Source organism: Mesocricetus auratus, unplaced genomic scaffold (genome assembly GCF_017639785.1).
Source record: "Mesocricetus auratus isolate SY011 unplaced genomic scaffold, BCM_Maur_2.0 Super-Scaffold_100011, whole genome shotgun sequence".
In the NCBI taxonomy this organism is placed as follows: Eukaryota; Metazoa; Chordata; class Mammalia; order Rodentia; family Cricetidae; genus Mesocricetus; species Mesocricetus auratus.
In genome coordinates this window covers 82,952,956-82,971,973 of record NW_024429195.1, presented here as the reverse complement: position 1 = coordinate 82,971,973, position 19,018 = coordinate 82,952,956, and the positions used below count along the sequence as shown (strand labels likewise).

At 48.2% G+C, this 19,018-nt stretch overlaps 1 protein-coding gene across 5 annotated transcripts in view; it reads left to right on the top strand.

Annotated features, from left to right (window-relative positions):
• Positions 1–19,018, top strand: part of Btbd11 (BTB domain containing 11) — a 271,122-nt gene that overhangs the window by 225,709 nt on the left and 26,395 nt on the right. For 4 of the 5 annotated variants that reach the window (XM_013123372.3, XM_005083796.4, XM_040755180.1 and 1 more), the window contains 3 exons: positions 13,330–13,495; positions 15,433–15,522; positions 17,438–17,539. In XM_013123372.3, coding sequence (XP_012978826.1) covers positions 13,330–13,495; positions 15,433–15,522; positions 17,438–17,539 — 358 coding nt within the window. The remainder of the gene's footprint in view (positions 1–13,329; positions 13,496–15,432; positions 15,523–17,437; positions 17,540–19,018) is intronic. The other variant, XM_013123371.3, reaches the window with a different exon arrangement.

The window sequence follows — 19,018 nt, the reverse complement described above, 5'->3', positions numbered from 1 at the left end:
CTTAATTAATGAATATTGTACAAAACAACAACAAAAACAGCAAGTTGGAGAAGGATTTGCACAGAATACTAACATTTAAGTAACAGAGCTTATATAGTGTTAGGAATTCCTAAGAACAGGACAAAACATACACCCAAGACAAACATGAGATCTGGGAGTCTTCTCAGTGACCAAGCGACAATGATGATGATGGTGGTGGTGATGATGATGGTGGTGGTGATGATGGTGGTGGTGATGACGATGACGATGATGGTGATGATGATGATGATGGTGGTGGTGATGATGATGATGATGGTGATGATGGTGATGATGGTGGTGATGATGGTGGTGGTGATGATGATGGTGGTGGTGATGATGATGATGGTGGTGATGATGATGATGATGGTGGTGGTGGTGATGATGATGGTGGTGGTGGTGATGATGATGGTGGTGGTGGTGATGATGATGGTGGTGGTGGTGATGATGATGGTGGTGGTGGTGATGATGATGGTGGTGGTGGTGATGATGATGGTGGTGGTGGTGATGATGATGGTGGTGGTGGTGATGATGGTGGTGGTGGTGATGATGATGATGGTGATGGTGGTGGTGATGATGATGGTGGTGATGATGATGGTGGTGGTGGTGATGATGATGGTGGTGGTGGTGATGATGATGATGGTGATGGTGGTGGTGGTGATGATGATGATGGTGATGGTGGTGGTGGTGATGATGATGATGGTGGTGGTGATGATGATGATCGTGGCGGTGGTGATGATGGTGGTGATGATGATGGTGGTGGTGATGATGATGATGGTGATGATGATGATGATGGTGGTGGTGATGATGATGGTGGTGGTGGTGATGATGATGATGGTGATGGTGGTGGTGGTGATGATGATGGTGGTGGTGGTGGTGATGATGGTGGTGGTGATGATGGTGGTGATGATGGTGGTGGTGATGATGATGATGGTGGTGATGATGATGGTGGTGGTGGTGATGATGATGATGGTGATGGTGGTGGTGGTGATGATGATGGTGGTGGTGATGGTGATGATGGTGGTGGTGATGATGGTGGTGATGATGGTGGTGGTGATGATGATGATGGTGGTGATGATGATGGTGGTGGTGGTGGTGATGATGATGATGATGATAGTGGTGATGATGATGACGATGGGATCCATGGTGTTCAGGAGACTTTGCTTGTCCTGACGTACACTGCTCCCTCTTTTTGCCTGGATGATGAGTAGGTAGGTCATCACTGTATTCACCTATGTTGAGTGTGCCTAAAATAATTAATCACCAGAAAAAGTTATCTACATAGCCAGCACTTTCCGTGGCACATTCAGAAGGCCAGCCCCAGGTTAGTAACCATTATTAAAGAAGTGGTTCAAGGAAGTTGAGAAGCACTCTCTTAAAGAAAATTAAACAGACTTTAAAAAATGAGGGCTGGAGAGACGGATGAGCAGCTGCTCTTTCAGAGGATGCACTCAGTTCCCAGCGTCACATGGTGTCACACAGCCACCTGTTACTCCAGTTCCAGAGGACCTGATGCCCTCCTCTGGCCTCCAAGGGCAGCAGGAACACATGTGGTACACATATGTACACACATACCGGCAAAACACACACATACATAAGATAAAAACTTTTCAGGTAAATCTGAAAAGTGTTCTCAGTGCTTTTAGCATCCTAAAGTTTTTATAAATTTCAAGGAGCAGGTTGTCCATGGCTGGAGAGATGGCTCTGTGGTTAAGAGCACTGGCTGCACTTCCAGAAGACCCAGGTTCAATTCCCAGTACCTATATAGCTGCTCACAACCATCTGTAGCTCTAACTCCTGGGTACCTAATGCCCTCCTCTGTCCTCCATGGCACAGCACACATGGTACACAGACAAACAGATGAGCAAAATACCCATACCCATAAAATGGAAATAAAATATTTTAAATTAATTCTTTAGAACATTTTAAATAAAATATTTAAATATTTTTAATTTTTTAATAAAATATTTTTAAAGGAGAGCAGATGTCATCAAATGCCAGCTACCTTAAAATCTTTGCTATCTGACACTGGAGAGCCCACTTGAGAGGCTGGTGCCACTGACAATGCACTTGGGGTTGTAAGTCTCGAGAGTCCCCTGACTCCTCAAGACTGAGTCGTTATCTGCGGAAAGCGATGGGGCACACTGCTGCACTCTCTGGAATCCCCTGGAGGATGGTGCTGCTTCGTCTTTGCATCTACAGCACCTGCCTTTACTTGGTACTCCCTGTGCAATTCCCTGAGTTGATTGAAGTTTGCAAAGTATTTATGGTGAGGACTAATAGGATGTACACTCGCTAGCTACAACAGAGGCAGAATGCCGTGATTTGGAGAAGATGGGAATCTGAAAGTTTCCCCAGGTAACAATATTCAGTTTGTAGCCGGCACAGAGCTCATGAGGCCAATAGGCAAGAATTTTCCCTCCCATGGCCCCACCCAACAGAACTCCAGAGAAGGTAGAGAGCAGAGGGGACTTGGAGGTAACGCACATCACCTTCTATTGGTCAGCACTTGTCACAGAACCTCACATACCTGCAAGGAAGCCTGGTAAATGTAGTCTTTATTAGAGCACTCATGTGCTCGGCTGAAAATTGATTCCTCAAACAATCCACAGAGATAAGAAGGGTTCTGGAGGACGCCACACTGTGTCTGCAGAAGAGACATGTTAAGAGCTCCTCTGTAGTCAGAGGCCACACATTCTCCTTGGAGGTAGACCTTATTTTCTGCTCTTTATAAAAATAACCGTGGTGCCAGAGAAGAAGATCTATAATGCTCCTTCTTCATTTCCTGCTCAAAATAATATGACAACAAATTCAGACAGAGATATCTTCTACCCTCCCAGGTGGCTACAGCCCTTGCTTTTAAGATAAATCTTTGTAAACATATTTGAACAGACCCAGAATTTCTATCTTTGCGACAGGTAATGACAGTGGGTTTTGCTGCTAGCTGAACATCAAATTCCAAAGAAAGGCTTCCAGGAACCTTAATATCCCTCCTAAGGCAGAAAGGATGACAGAGTGGGGGACATGGAGCCCCGTGCTGGCTTTTCCTTCTCTGAGACAGTCTAAAGAGCCAACTCTTTTTTGTGCCTTTGTAGTAACATTAAACTGCAAGTGGGTGCAATTCCTGGACCAAGATTTCTCCCAGGAACTTTGCATGCATTGCATGTCCTATTTGCTGCAATAATACCCTTTCCTCATCCTTAGAAATGTGCAGAGAGCTTGGTATGACTTACTTCAGCACAAAGAGCCATTAAATTGTTAATCTTTCTGCTACTCAAAAGCAAAGGGAAAAGGTCGTCAATTTCAGGACTTGAAACCTGTGAAAGGAGTTTGACTAAGGTGTTCTAAGGGACAGTGTGTTAGGGAGGAGCTGTGGGCTACATGCAAGTCAGGCCTAGTCTTCGGATGTGCCATTCCATTATTCATTTCCAAAAACACCATGTGATTGTCACACTCCCAGGACCCTGTAATGTAAAGTGCTTGATGTATAGGAGGTGATGGATGAGAAGCAATGTACAGGAGGTGATGTATAAAGACTTCATCACTCTTCAACAGGCTTTCCAGCCTCAGCACCACTGACATTTGGAGCTGTGCAGTTCTTTGTTGTTTCAGGGGGAAAGGCAGCCTTCCTATGTGTCACAGGCTGTTAACAGCAGCTGTGTCCCTGTCCTATGGATGCCAGCAGCACCTTCCTGATGTAAAAACCAAGTGACTCTAGATCCTACCAGACATTCTGTGGACACTGATGTCACCCACCAGCTGAGAATCACCAGTCCACCCAAATCTGATCATGTCCACAAAGGGACTTAGAAGAAAGACAAGATTCTGTTCCTGAACCTATCTGTGAATACAAATAGGTCTACACTCTGTCCTCCTGTTTCCTGACCTTACCAGAGTACAGAGATGAGCCCAGAAAGCCCTCTCTTGGACACCAGGGGCTCTTCAAGTTAGAAGCTGTTCAAATACAATTTGGGGGAAGGCAAGATCAATGAAGAGAAGATTTGAGTGGGAATCTGGCCATGTATACTAGGGAAATGGTGACTTGAGTGAACATTGTCTTCTTGGCTAGCGAGAGAGAAAATACAAAGAGTCTGGGAGGCAGGGACTCTCCTGGGGAGGAATTGCAGGAAAACCTCCAACCAAAAGGCTGCACTTTGACACTCAGCCCATACCCAGCATTTGAAGAGTCTGAGAAAACATGACTTGGATGGCATGGAGAGATGGTACAGTCAGGTAGCAAAACCCGGGTCCAGCCCCAGCCTACCTGGACTAAAATCTTTGCTTTATCACTGAGTGCACCTTTGAGCAAAATCCTTAGCCTCCCTGAGCTGTAGCAAAGATAAATTTTGTAGGGTTAAAGAAAAGATTATATAAGATTTTATATATAAATATATATGTGTATGAATAAACATATATGTATATGCATATTTTATATGTTTACATATATATGCACTCACATGCATGAAGTGTGTGTTTGTGTAAAATTAGAAGAGATACTGGAACAGTGTAAATACTACATACATGTTTGGTCTTATTTGAGAAATAATAAAGTGTTTTGGTATGGCACCTAACACAGCACCTGGACTATACCCGGTGCACTGTGCAACGCACACACAGCGGGTTCTTGGTAGCAAGAAACTCTCCAGAGTTGGCTGTGTCAGGGGAAATGCAAGGCAAGGCCCTACTTAGGCCTGACCTTTAAAAAGAAATATGTCTGGGTTGAAATGGAGCGGCAAGGAGCCAGGTGGCTTAGGCACCACAGCCAACTCCTTCCAGTTTGGTTCCTCATCTGTGAAATGAGGATACTAAAGCCTGCTTTTGGGGTTCCTGTTGTGTGGCAAGATGTGAGGAAGCGTGGGCTGCACCAGGCTGCAGGCTTACTACACCCTGTCGCTTGTAAACTGTGAGCCTTGGAAGGTGATGCCAAGCCTGGGTACGCCAGTTTTCCTCTGTAAACTTAAGGTAACAGCCTTCAATTTGAAGGTCACTTTGAAGATTAATTGAGGTCGTTAGGAAGCGTGAAATGCTTAGTAAATCAAGTGTTATGTGGGATTGCCTGTAATGTGATTAAAATAAGCGGTAGTATGTCAGAGAAGCTGTTTGTAAGTGCATAGCATTCCTCTGATCGTCATTCCCATCATTCTCTTCTAGAACGACTAGTTGACCATTGGGTTCGGGAAACTATATCATAACCTAAATAACCATTGGTGGAGTTGTTGGCAGCTCTGGCTACATCCTCTTATCCTCATCCTCAGCCAAATGCCTGAGCCTGCATCCTGCAGTTGTAGACTTCCAGTGTGAGCAGGAGAGTGTGGTTTTCCTTATAGGACATCTCTGCCCCCAGGCAGGCCCTTGGCTGCCACTTGCAAGAGGAGCTGTGCTGGTTGCTCTGCCCAGATGGCGTGCCCAATGGTGGGAGCCACATGAATGAGAATAAGGCTGGATGGTAGAACGAAAAAGACCCAAGAGCAAAGCAGCAGAGTCCAGGAGATGAAAGGCCATAGCGGGGCTGTGCCAGAGGGACCTGGTTCCACACCATTTAGAAAAGTAGTTAGAAAAGACTAGAGTTAGAGTGTTGGAAGGTGGAGATGGTTTCGCTAAATTTCTGGAGACAGCCTGGGCTACATAGTAAGGATGTTGGGCAGCCTATCTTGACTCTCTGCTGAGCCACCCAGGGTGTTTTCTCTTAAATCTCATTGCAGATCTTGACATCGGATAGTGCATCATTCTGCAGATGGAGAAACTGAGGCTTACAGAGTTTGTTACCTGTCAAGTCTCATAGGAACTCAGAAGAATGGGGACATGAACCTGGTCTTAGGCAGCAGGCTTTGCTCTCCCACACGAGCACATTGGCTTTGGTGTCAGACACTGGCATGGTTTGAATATAAAGTTTCCCCATAGGTTCACCTGTTTGGATAATTTGTCCCAGTTAATGGTATAGTGGAACCTTTAGGAGTTAGGACTTAGTCACCAGGGCACCTGCCTGAAGAAAGGGGAAACTGATGGTGGCAGCGGTAATGATCCCAAGAGAGAATCAGTTGCAGTGGCAGCATTGAGCTCCCAGTTGTGCTTGGAGAACAATAGGTGTGCAGGAAAGGGACTCCTTGTTGCCGACTGTGACTATGTGGGCTGTTGCCATAAAGATCCCAGAGTCACCGTGTGGGAGATCCCTGCGGAAGCCACACAGAACGCTTGTGAGGCAGAAGCTGGGGTCAAGCTGAGAGTGGCCGCCACTCCTCCGCATCAGGCCTGTGGCTATTGGGTAAGGGCTGTGATGGACCCATTTGTGTGTAAGAAAACGTGAGGACCGTGTATGTCTATGGTTGGTCCATGGCATTGAAGTCTGGAGGTGTGGGTCCCATAAGAAGGGGCAGGGCAGGAAGTCACGGGGATGCAGGCCTCAGAAGAAATGGATGAAGGTCTCCCAGGACCCCACGAGTCTCCCTGAGGACAATTAGAAAAGAGTAAGTTGGGCCCTCCCACTCTTTGGCTTCCTCTCTTGCCACATAACCCTTCTCCCTCACATGTAAGCTCCTGCCACGGTGCCATCCACATGATGTGCCCTGGAAGACTGACCCTCAACAGAGGTTGACCTGGGGAGAAAATCCTCTCTCCCGAGGGGAGCCAGGTATGCAGTTCCGTGGTAGACACTGCCTGGAATTCTGGACGCTCTGGGCTCAGTCCCTCATAGCACATAAGGACTGATGTGGTGGTAAACACCTGTGGTGTCAGCACTCCAGAGGCAGTAATAGAAGGAGCAAAATTTCAGGGTCATCTCTGCTACCCTGCAAGTCTGAGGTCAGCCTGGGCTACCTGAGCCTGTCTCAAAATAATTACAGTCTTGAACTTAAAAACTCCAGGACTATAAGCTAAATAAATGACTTTTCTTTAGAAATACCCAGATTCCACATTTTGTTATAGTGCTGGAAAAAATAGATGAATGCAACAAGTAAATTCAGCTGCGTGCCACATTCTTCTCATCTATAAAATGGGTTAACAAACCCTGCAAACAAGCTGACATTTCAAAAAGCTTAACATATGTTTGGTATGAAGTGCTATACCCACACTTGATACATCAGTAAAACATATAATGGGCCCATTTTATGTATAAGAAAACTAATGATGATTAAGTGTCTCATTAGTGATGACAGCTGAGGTGTGGACAGGCTGGTTTCTAAGCCTCCTTTCCCAGGGCCCACTTACTAGGGAGACAGTGCGTGCAAGTTTCAAGGAGCCTTATAGCACCAGCAGAACCAAGATCAGCCCCTGGGCTGGGGAAACAGGAAGACAGACGCCTCTACGCAGACTCATAGCACCCTAGGGGCTCTGTTTTTGCTCACTTGCTGAGTTGTCCCCCAAACTGTCTCTCCACCCAGCACCCTCTCTGTCCTCTTTTTACCACAATTTGTTTGCAAAAGCCCTGTTGGCATCGGGTGGTACTGGGAGCCAGGCATCCATCCCTCTGGGAGGAAGATTGCCTCGGGTCCTGGATTCCTGTGGCATTTGTTAGCCATGAACTTAGAAGCCCTGTGACTGCACTGCTCTGTGTACTGGGCGTCTGGATTTACTTCTTCCACGGTGTATTCTCTCCAGTCTACACTTGACTTTGTAATGTATTCTTGGGGACAGCATGTGTGCAGGTGTGTGTGTGTGTGTGTGTGCGCGCGCGCATGCACACACAGGTGCCCCTATATCTGTGTGCACCTGTGTACCGGGGCCAGCGGTCAACCTCAGGTCTTGCTCCTGGGGAGCATTTACCCTTGTTCTCTGAAACAGTCTCTCACTGACTGGCCAGCAAGCTCCAGTTTCCACCCCACTCCCAGCACTGGCATCAGCGTATGCCACCATGCCAAGCTTTTGCTGTGAGTGCTAAGATCCAACTCGGACTGCCCCCACGCTCTGCCGGCAGCCACTTCACCGACTGCGCTAGCTCCCAGCCCTGTGACTGTGCGTACTCTGCACAGTGCTCTTTTCCAAGCGCCGTCTGAGGTCGCCTCATTTGAGTCACAGCCAGCAGTCGGGAAGGAAGGTGTTACTACGAAGCTCGTGTTACAGATGAGAAAACAGTAAAGCCACCGGACCCAAGATCACATAGCCACTGAGCCCAGTGAAGGCCACAGCAGAGTTCAAGTCCGGCACTCCCAGGCTAGCATGGAAGCTCATGAACACATAAAGGTGTCTGGACATCGCCAGCTGGCATTTGTCTCTCAGAAGGCACTGAGAGGGGAGCAGAATGTGTTAGCGCCTCGCCCACACTCACCCTCCTTACAGAGGAGAATAAAGAGCACAGTCTCTCCCTGCGCTGAAGCCCGAAGTCTGGAAAACACCTTTCTGAGGCCACAAGTCTGAAGTGGTGGAAGATGCTGAGCCGGCCTCTCAGGACTTGGATACTTGAGAAATCAGAGACATTGACCACCTCAGTAGCCGACCTCTTGCTTAAATTGATCGGAATTTTTATGGCATCCTGAAAGCCACTCAAAGGGAAAACCACAAAGTTGGTTACCTGGGGAAACCACAGGGGACAGACTGAATATATTTCTGCATAAATAAGTCATGCACAGAGAAGGGAAGACTTATTTGCCTGGGCCACAGGAGGCCCTGCTGGCTTGCAGCTCCAAGCTTCTGCAGGGACTCTCCAGGAATGAGTTGCTGAGGCCCTGTGCTGGGGAACGCTGGAAGGATGGTTTTCTGCATAGTTCAATTCTCTGACAACCTGGGCTGCATGGGAAGCCATGTTTCACACTTTGTTGGAAAATGTTTTCACCTGCTTTTGTTTCCTCACTCAACTTGGCTCAGAAACCAGAACCACGGCTTGTTCTGTTAAACAGGTGTTTCCTGGGGCTGGACTCAAGACTGAACCAGGCCAGGTGTGGTAGTGCATGTCTGTAATCCCAGAACTCCAGAGACTAACTCAGAGGGGTCAGGGCCGGGTGTTGGTGGTGCACGCCTTTAATCCCAGCACTCTGGAGGCAGAGGCAGGCAGATCTCTGTGAGTTCGAGGCCAGCCTGGTCTACAAAGAGAGTTCCAGGACAACCTCCAAAGCTATACAGAGAAACCCTATCTCGAAAAAACAAACAAAAAAAGGAGTGGGGTCAACATAACTGCCCATCAGCAGATGAATGAATAAAGAAAATGTGGTACATGCATGTGTATGTATGCATGTGTCCGTGCGTGCATGCATGCATGCGTGTGCGTGCGCGTGTGTGTGTGTGTGTGTGCAAAACAATACTTGTGAGCCTTTCAAAAGGAAATTCTGTCATCATGACATAAATGGATCTGGAGGACATTATGCTAAGGAGATAAGCTGGGCATAAAAAGACAAATAAATGATGTGTGACCTCGCTTACATGTGGAATCTAAAAATATTGCTCTCTGAGAAGCAGAGAGTGGAGTGTGGTGAGCAAAAAAAAGGTCGAGAGATATGTGTGAGTCGAAGGATACAAATTTCCTATTAGACAGGAGGAAATAAATCAAGAGATTGGCTATAAAGCATGGGAATATAGTTTATAACCTTGTGTTACATACTTGAAAATTGCTAAGTGAGTAGATTTGGGGCTGCAGACATAGTTCAGTTGGTGGATTGCTTGTCTAGCAGGCATGAGGAGGAAAAAAAGAATAGATCTGAACTGCTCTCACCACACACATGCTCAGCATGTAAGGTAACATGCTAATTGTCTTAATTTGCCCAGTCTACAGTGTGCACGTATTTCAAAGTATCATGCTACACATTATAAGTATATGTGTAATTTTTAGCAGTCAGTTAAGATTAAGGATTCACTTTTTAAATGAAGAATACATAGCGGTGCTCACCCATCTCTCCTATCAGTTCTTGCTATTCTCATTCAACTGTTTTGCCTACAGCAGAGAGCAAGATGGATGTGTTCCTGTCCCTACGCTATTCCACCCAGAGATGTGTGCTGGGACCCACAGAGAGCCATGAGGGTGGCAAAGGGGATGGACTTGGGATTCAGGTGCAGGGTGACAGCTGTGGGGATAGACTGGGTGTGAGAACAGACTGCTGGTGAGCAGCAATGCCAGTGGCAACGAGGAGCAAGTTTAGAGGGGGGGATGAAGGTACCATACAGTTCGTTTGGAGACGCTGAATCAAAGGTCTAAGAGATACCCAACAGTCCAGCTCCAGTAGACGTTAAATGTGTAGACAGAACATGATGGTGTGTTCCAGGGCCCTCTGACCCCCAACAGGTGGGAGTCAGGTTACTCCTGACACATGCCAGCTTGTCTCTTAGCATCTGTGTCTCTGGTAATTCCGTTGCCTCGGGTTCCTCGTTGTTGGAGAAGGCTGCACATAGCACTTGGCTCTGGGGTCACTATGATGATGGTATGGGCTGACACACAGAAAGAGCTGAGATCCCCACGTAAGTATTCGTAAACGTCAGCTTCCTGTAATAACAATTATCATCATCTTAGCTGCAGTAATTTTCCTGCCATTTGTCTCTTTCTAATTAAAATCGAGGACCTCAGGAGCTGTGATGTTCTTAGAATTATCTGTTTACGAGCTTTTGAGTTCCGTGAGCCCAGCCTCTGCCTCTGGAGCACTTTGGCACGAGGTTTAACACACGGTGGGCACTGGCAATGCCCACTCACACAGAATGTAGCTTGACTGCAGGGAAAGGGGAGAAACCACATTATCTGAATGAGGCCATGAAGTACTGAAGCTGTTAGAAGGGACTTAGAGACAAAGAAGCAGTAAGAAATGTCTATGTGGGTTTTCCAGTGAGTGGTGATCACTCATATCTCTGTCCCGAGATGGGAACTCCTTTTTTGATGTTTTTATTAGTGTGTCTTAATTGTATATATTAGGTTTCATCATGACATTTTCCTACATGTATATCATATATTTTGGTCATATCCCCCACTCTGTCACTGTTTTTGTCTCCCCCGCTCCTGTTGATCCCCTCCCTCTTTCCAAACAATCCTTCTTCTGCTTTTTGGTTTTTTTCAATAACACAATGAGTCTTATTAGCGTTGTTTACAGGAGCATGGGCACATTACCAGTGTCTACACCACTGGACAGTGTCTTCGTCCACCCCTCAGAAACCTTTAGCTTCGTAAAAGCCCTCAGGTAGTGGTGAATCATCAAGGACCCCTCCTCCCTCCGTGTGAAATGTTGGCAGGCCCAGGCTTGTACAGATCTTTGACAGGTAGCCACAACTACCATGAGTTCAAGGGTGGGACAGCCACATCATGCCACATCATGCCACAATCAGCCTTCCACACCACTGCCTGCCCTTCCTCTAGCTCTCACATTCTTTCCCCAGGGTGGGAACTGTGTGATTTCACAAAGCAGCCTCTTCCGGCATTGCTAACATCTAGCAGAAGGAAGGGCATCCGTGCAATGAATCAAGTCTGATGACTCCCAGTGATTTACACACACACACACACACACACACACACACACACACACACACAGGATCCCGGTACTTCGGAATAACACACATAGATGCCACACTTACTCCCATCAGAGGCCTCTGTGATCTGTGCCCCAGGGTCTTGCCCTGTTACTCTGGTATTACAAGCTTCCTTGGGCACTTCTGGGCACCATTAGTCCCTGCCACCACACTAAAGTTGTGGGATTTTGAGTTTCTCTGCATATTTAGCTCTGCCCTTCTCCAGAAGGAAAAAGAGGAAACTCAAACAATGGATAAAGCTTTGACATAAACATGTCGCGTGCACTGTTGATTCAGCATTTGTATGTGCCTAATCTGGTAGCTCCAGTCAGGTGCAAAGCCCACATGCACTAGACTAAGAAGCCATAAGGCACCGTCCTATTCTGCACCCAAAAGCCTGGGATGCTGATGCCGAGTGTAGGCTAAGCCCTGGGCCCCTCCATCGTCTCCACCACACAGGGAGCTTGGTAGCCATGGGGTCTCTGTGCTCGAGCCCACTTCCCTCAGCTCCCGGAACACTTAGACCCAGGAATGCTGGCCTCTGTGGGGAGCCTGCTGTGTCTCTCCTGGGCCCTCGCTCCTACTGGCCCTGCCTCATCCTCTCCTGTCCTCATCTCTGCAACCACAGCTTCCTGAGAGGCTTATAGTCCCTTACATATTTCATCAAAAACTGTCTCTGAACCCCAGTGTTTTGTATTAGATACATGGAATTATGGCCCGTGCCTGTCCACGCCCTCACCAGACTGCGGGCTTCCAGAGCAGGGGTGGTGATGTGACACCTAGCCAGAGTGTGACCCAAACAGGCACTCAGTGAAGGCTTAGTGACTTGATCTGAAGATTATCAGTCAGTTCACTGGGAGAAGACAGCCAGTGGCTTTCAACATGGGCTGCTTCGCCGTCTCCCGTCGGTTCCCTTCCCGTTTCCTGTCCTCACCTCTCTCCCTGTCCTTGCCGTCTCTCGTGTCCTCTGGCAAGTTCTCTGGTCTGTTCTGTTTGGAATGTGGGGACTCCATCCTGTGTTCCATCCACTCTCATTTCTTAATGCCCTCATATTTCCTGTCTGTCACTGGAACGGACACCTAGTCAGACATGTGAACAAGCAAGCAGTAAATGCTGTGCTTGGAAGACATAATGGCACGCAGATCCAAAGACTGGCTCTCCACACACACTACGCTGGTTCAAACCCAGGCTCTGTCACTTCCAGATAGCATGGCCTGGGGAAGGTTCCTTATGCCTGTTTCCCGGACGTTTCAAGTTCCTCAGAGGAATCATGCCTTCTGTTGTGTGGAAATTGAGTGAACAACTCACATAGGATGTTTTGTTTGTTTGTTTTTTGTTTTTCAAGACAGGGTTTCTCTGTGGCTTTGGAGGCTGTCCTGGAACTAGCTCTTGTAGACCAGGCTGGTCTCGAACTCACAGAGATCCGCCTGCCTCTGCCTCCCGAGTGCTGGGATTGCCAGGCATTGGTGGCACATGGGATGCTTAGCAGAGGACCTAACCTATGCAAACACTCCGTCAATATTTGCATAACAGCCGGGTGGTGGTGGTGCACGCCTTTAATCCCAGCACTCGGGAGGCAGAGGCAGGCGGATCTCTGTGAGTTCGAGGCCAGGCTGGACCGACAGCCTCCAAAACAATACAGAGAAACCCTGTCTCGTAAAAAAACAAAAAAAATATTTGCATAACAATTCTTGGCCAAGAATGCTCCTGGCGCACAGATGCCAGCCTCGACATGGGCAGGAAGTTAAGAACCCCAGGAAGACAACTGTTTTAAATGGGAGCATAGAGCAGGCAGTTTGCAGGAAAAGCAAAGAAGGAACTTGGTGGAGCTTGCTAGGAAGTTTGTTCTCAGGGACCAGACCCTGGGGAAGCGGCTGACCCCGTGACCCTCTCTCCCTCCCGCAGGGCAGACGACTGCTTTTGCGCTTCTCGGAAGCTGGATGCAGTGGCCATTGAAGCCAAATTCAAGCAGGACTTGGGCTTCCGCATGCTGAACTGTGGGCGGACCGACCTGGTGAAGCAGGCAGTGTCCCTGCTGGGGCCCGAAGGGATCAACACCATGAGCGAACAGGTACCAGTCCGCCCGCACGCCACCTCTCAGAGCTGGGAGCACCAGAAAAATAACCAATAATAATAACAGTAATAACCCCATCCCCGTTTCTTCCTCTCCTTTTCAGTGTTTTGGGTATTTTTTAGTCTTATAAAAATACACTTGTCCATCTTTATGGAAACCTCACATGATCATTGCATCTGAAATTTTAAAAAGGGGGCAAGGGAATAGGCCTGTTCAGGAAAGGAAATGATGTCATTAGCTTGACCATCGCTCGTATTTAGGACTCTGCAGCCTTCAAGTCTCTTTACTGGCATGTTAAAGTCATCTCTTTGCCAGTCTGCTGTGGATACAAGACAGAACTCAGCCGTCTTCACTGTCCTCTTAGGGTGTGTTCAAGAGACACTAAAGTCAGTCTGGGGACCCTAGGGCATCACCCAGACATGGCAGTGCCCAGCAGACCCTGAAAGTGGTACATGAGAGGTGCCCACCCATCGCAGGGCACCTTGGAGAGGTGGTGGTGTCACAGAGAAAACAGACAGCGCTCTCGGTGACCCCCGAGCGCAAAGTTACAAGGGACGGGGAGGCTGTTTCTCGCACAGGCCACTCTTGCAAAGAGTTCCATGAAGGGTTTAAAAGGACTAATCATTTTCTTGAACAGCAGCAAGGATCCCTAATACACAATCGTGTGTCTTTTATGTTTAAAACCAGGGATTTATTATAACTTTTTTCAGCTCTTTATATTTCAAATACCTTGTAATGTTATTTGAATATTTTTGTAAGTTGTTTCAGCATCTGTATAAAATGATTATAGTGTTTATTCATTAGCCATCTTTCCAATGTCAGATATTTAAAGTGTTTATGAATAATGTTGACCTAAACATACAAATCTTCACTCCAATCTTTATTTTCTTGGGGAAATGTCTCTTTAAAATGGAAGTGGTGTCTCAAATGCACCAGTGTTTCCTAAGTTCTCAGACTTCATTCCCCCAGCCCGCCCCTGGAAGCCTGACAGTCTTTGTGCACCCTCCAGAACATAGGTTTTCCCTGTTAGTCTCCTGCTTTCCTTTGCCTGCTTTTTAATGGCGTTATTACTGTTTTCTTGTTTACTTAGAGGAATTCTCTCTGCATTAGGCACAAAGTCCTTTAATGTAACAAACACATCTCTGTCATTGACTTTGGAATTTTGCTTATAATGTTTTCAATTGCACAATACTGACGCTAGAGTTATTTTCATGAATGACGGTTTTCATTGCATTTATACCTAGAAATGGTTCCAGAAACCAACTTGGTATCTCTTACAGTTTTCATTATTGCTGGCTATCTCTAGTAAAAGTAAAGGTTTTATTGGTGTGAGATAGGGCGGGGTGTGAGCATTTCCCAGCAGCTGCCTTCCCACACTTGATGGAGAACTCCATCCCTCCTGCTGTGCTTGGGTGCTCAGTGTGTTGAGCAGAGCAGGGAGGGTTCCCTGAAGGCCACCCTGCTTCGGTTGCCTTGTGTTTGTAAAGGTTGCTGTGAGAGCTGATAACAATGAGGGTAGCCACAAGCTCAGGGATGTCCCAAGGCCAAATAGAGCAACAAGGACACTGTGTCACACTGCAAAGGACACAAATGTCAGAGAAACTGTATTCCTTATAATTAAATAGCTTATGGTTGATATTGCCGAGTCCAGAAAGTTCTTGTGAGCCCCTCCCCGCAACCGCCTACCATTGCAATCTGCCACTTGTTTTAAAACTCACAGGAAAACCCTCCAACGCAAGCAAAGATGCGTGCTGAAGGGTGATGTCACTTCCCTTCACTCCTCCACTGTAGTGTCCAGACGTGGCAGGCTGTGACCCTGTGAGTCACAGGGCTCCACAGAGTCTGAGGACACACACCAATAAGTCGTTCCATGTGTTTGTTGACTGACCGGGCCACCTTGTAAACGTCTCTGTCTCTGGTTTTAACCACCGCAGGGCATGACCCCCTTGATGTACGCCTGCGTCCGTGGGGACGAGGCCATGGTGCAGATGCTGCTGGATGCCGGAGCTGACCTGAATGTGGAGGTGAGGTCAGGGGGCTGCAGGCCCTGCCAGCCCAGGCTTTCCCTCCCCGTCACTCATTGCTCCTCAACCGTTTCAGTGGCTGTAGCCGTGGTGAAATCCCCTGGCAGACTGGGTCCTACCTGAAGTCCCAGACAAAGTCCCTGGGTGCGTCATTTGAAGCCGTAGCTACAGGGAGCCCTGGCTTTTGTTGACTGAGCCACTCCTGACTCTCCCCATCCCAGCCATCTCCTGACACCTGGCACTTGCTGGCCTGGCTCCCTGGGCTGGGGTCCCTCGTTGCCTCCTCTATGCTCCCCTCAGGCCCACAGGCTCACTTTGTTAACTGAATTCTCTCAAAGCTGCCAGGATGTTGTACAGTAGGCTGGAATGGAAGCTCCCTGCCCTGGAGGTTTTGGAATCTACAGGCTGAGGTTTGAGTTCTGAAACTACCACCTGCTTTGAAGCTAGAGAAGCGGTGCGGCTTGTGAGATGGAGACTGACACAAATGCTGTTGAGCGGAATCGGTACTAGCAGAGCGGTGCGGCTTGTGAGATGGTCACTGACACAAATGCTGTTGAGCGGAATCGGTACTAGCAGAGGTGCCCAGCTGTGGCTTGCACCTAGCAGAGGTGCCCAGCTGTGGCTTGCACCTAGCAGAGGTGCCCAGCTGTGGCTTGCACCTAGTAGAGGTGCCGAGCCGTGTCTGGTACTCCATTACCAGTAGTTGCTCCAAACCACCCCAAGACTCAAAATAAGTGGATCCTCGCTTTTTTGTTCTTGGCTGCCTGAAGGCCTGCTCAGCCAGCACTTGGCAGTTACAGATGTCAAGGAGATTGGTATGCTGCAGCCATCAATCAGCAACGCCAGGAAACGGTTTTGCTTCAAAAATTAGATGCCCGTCAGTGTTACCTTGTGCTTTTTAAAAGATTATTGGTGAGTTTTATGCTCATTTGAGGAAATCAGACAGTAAACATAGCTCTGAATCCAAACCTATTTTAGATCTTAACAAGTTTCAAGTGATCTAGGGTTGCCATCAAGACCCTCAGCTGGGGGTGTTCTCTGACCCTCCTCTCCAGACCCTCCCATGGGCTTCTCTTAGTGCCTTTGTCTGTGGTAAGGGCACAAGCCAAGGCTACAGGCCCCAGAAATGCTGGGGAGAACATCATGTGCTGGCGTTAATATCTCAAATCCTCAGTTGTTGGTTTCCATACTATGTCCCAGCTTGGTATATTCAAGGCCTTCCTCCATCCTGAAACCCAGTCTGTCATTATTTCTTCTCGGTGTGTTCAGGACAAGTTTCGTGCCTGTGTTCCCAGTCACGTGAGGGCCCTTTTGAACTAAGAAGCCAAGGTGATCTGTGAGCAGAGTGGCAAGAGACATGCTGTCTCCTCTCCTGTGGAGACATGAAACAGGCCTACCCCTTACCTGTTCCCTCTGAGGAGCTAAGATGTAGATAGAGGGCTAGTCATGTTGCAAGCTACTCCACTTCCTGTAGCTCTCGGAATCACTGTCCTCCTTAGGCAGACAGAGGGAAGGAGGCGGGCAGGGAGGCTAGCTTGTAGAAGCCACTTTTCCAAAGCGTTCCTGTGAGTGAACGGACACTGCTGCTTTCTGGAGGAAAGTGGAGGCACAGAGAACACAGGCTCAAAACCTTTCCCTGCCCCCGCTGGTGACGTCCCCAACACAGCCCTCCAGTGGCCTGCTTCCAGAAGGCAGCATCTCTCTAAGAAACTTCAGCAAGACCAGCACACAAGGTGGCCTGGGCCGCCCACATGGGGACGTCACTACCTGGCATCACCATCATTTCCCAGGGCACCTGCCAGGATGTCTTCTTGGTACTTTGCTCCTCCGTGTGCCTGGCCACAGATAGGCTAGAATCTGCAAGCCTAAATATTGTGAAGGTCACATTTTGAAAATAACTTCAATTTGTTTATAGGTTGTCAGTACTCCTCATAAATATCCATCCGTCCACCCCGAGACCCGCCATTGGACGGCTCTGACTTTTGCTGTGTTGCATGGACATATTCCTGTAGTTCAGGTATTAAGTATTTCCCTATCCACATCTGACCATTAACTGTGACCTACTCAGTGACGCAAATCTGAATCTCTCCCAGCATGCATATTTCCCTAAGTGATTCATATTGGTTAATTGCAATTCAATGTAGCATATCCCTATTTTATAATGAAATTATTATACTTAAGCATCTATTTGGCCAAGCATTAACCAATATGAAAGCATCTCGTACCCACATGCAGCCCCACACGAGAGTGACAGACCTGTGGCGTTCTTCCTGGTTGCTCTGAGGTGGTATTTCAGCTGTGACTTTGTGGACTTGTCTTAACATGAGAAAGTCTCGGCCAGGGTCAGGACCTGGAGGGACTCCTCCCTCAGGTGTGGCCCTAGTGTTCTGTGGACTCCAGTGGTTTCCAACCAGTGGGAAGAAGCATCCAGATCAACAAGGAAATCTTTGAAAAATGTGTTGGTGTGAGTCTTGACTCTTGAGAATCGACTCCTGGGGGGGGTCTACGGTAGATTCCCTGTGTCTTCTGAAACAGTCACAGATGTGGCGGCATGCCTGTGCCTGCGACCCTCAGAGCATTGTTGTCAGTGTTTCTGACTGTGGTAGACTTGATGTTCAGTGAATAGCCTCGGTCTTAACTCGGTCTTCACTTCTTCAGAAGAGGGAGCTCGGCGTCTAAGTCCAGGGCCTTCCCAGCCCCACAGCGAGTACAGAGACAGAAAGGACACACCTCTTTGATGTGGCACACACTTCTGAATTCTGTGCAGCCGAGTAGGTGACAGGACAGCTCATCAGTGCTGGCATTTCACAGGAACCTTTGCTGTTTCCTGGCTATGGGAATCCTCACCACAGACCCATAGTGGCATTTCAGGAGCCTGAGTGTGACTTCTGCTTCTAGAATAGCAAACTCAGCCCCTTTTTGACGGAGGAGAATCAGAAAAAGGGGAGTTGGTGGCCTCTGGAGAGCACAGACAGAACTCCTTAACGGGAAGGGGCATCCTCGGCCATTCATTCAGGAAAGGGAGCAGCTGAGAGCAGGCAGAGCCTCCTGGTCTTCAGGCTGTGTCCCTGCAGCAGGGGCAGTCGCGGGACGGTGCCCTCAGGTAGATAGGTCGGTGGTAAAGACTGTGGACTCTCCCCATGTTACACGCTGCATGCCAACAGCACGGCCACCCAGAGTGGTGAGCTGGCGTGGCCAGAGTCTCTGCCTCCTTTTAACAAGCTCACACATCTCAGCAAAGGCCTGAATGATGGCAGGGAAGCTTTTGCAGCTTTTGCTACATTACCGGGTCTTGCTGGCCAGAGAACAAATCCCTCACCTGCCCTCAGAGCTATCCAGGGGCTACTCTTAGGGCTCCCACCCTGGCTGGCCGAGCATGGTCCTGGTGTCCGTCACACTCCTGAGTACCTGCTGCTGAAAGGGACCACTCCAATTGCCCTCTGAGGCTTGTGACACAGACACAGACCCAACAATGGAGACTTGCAGCATTTGGATG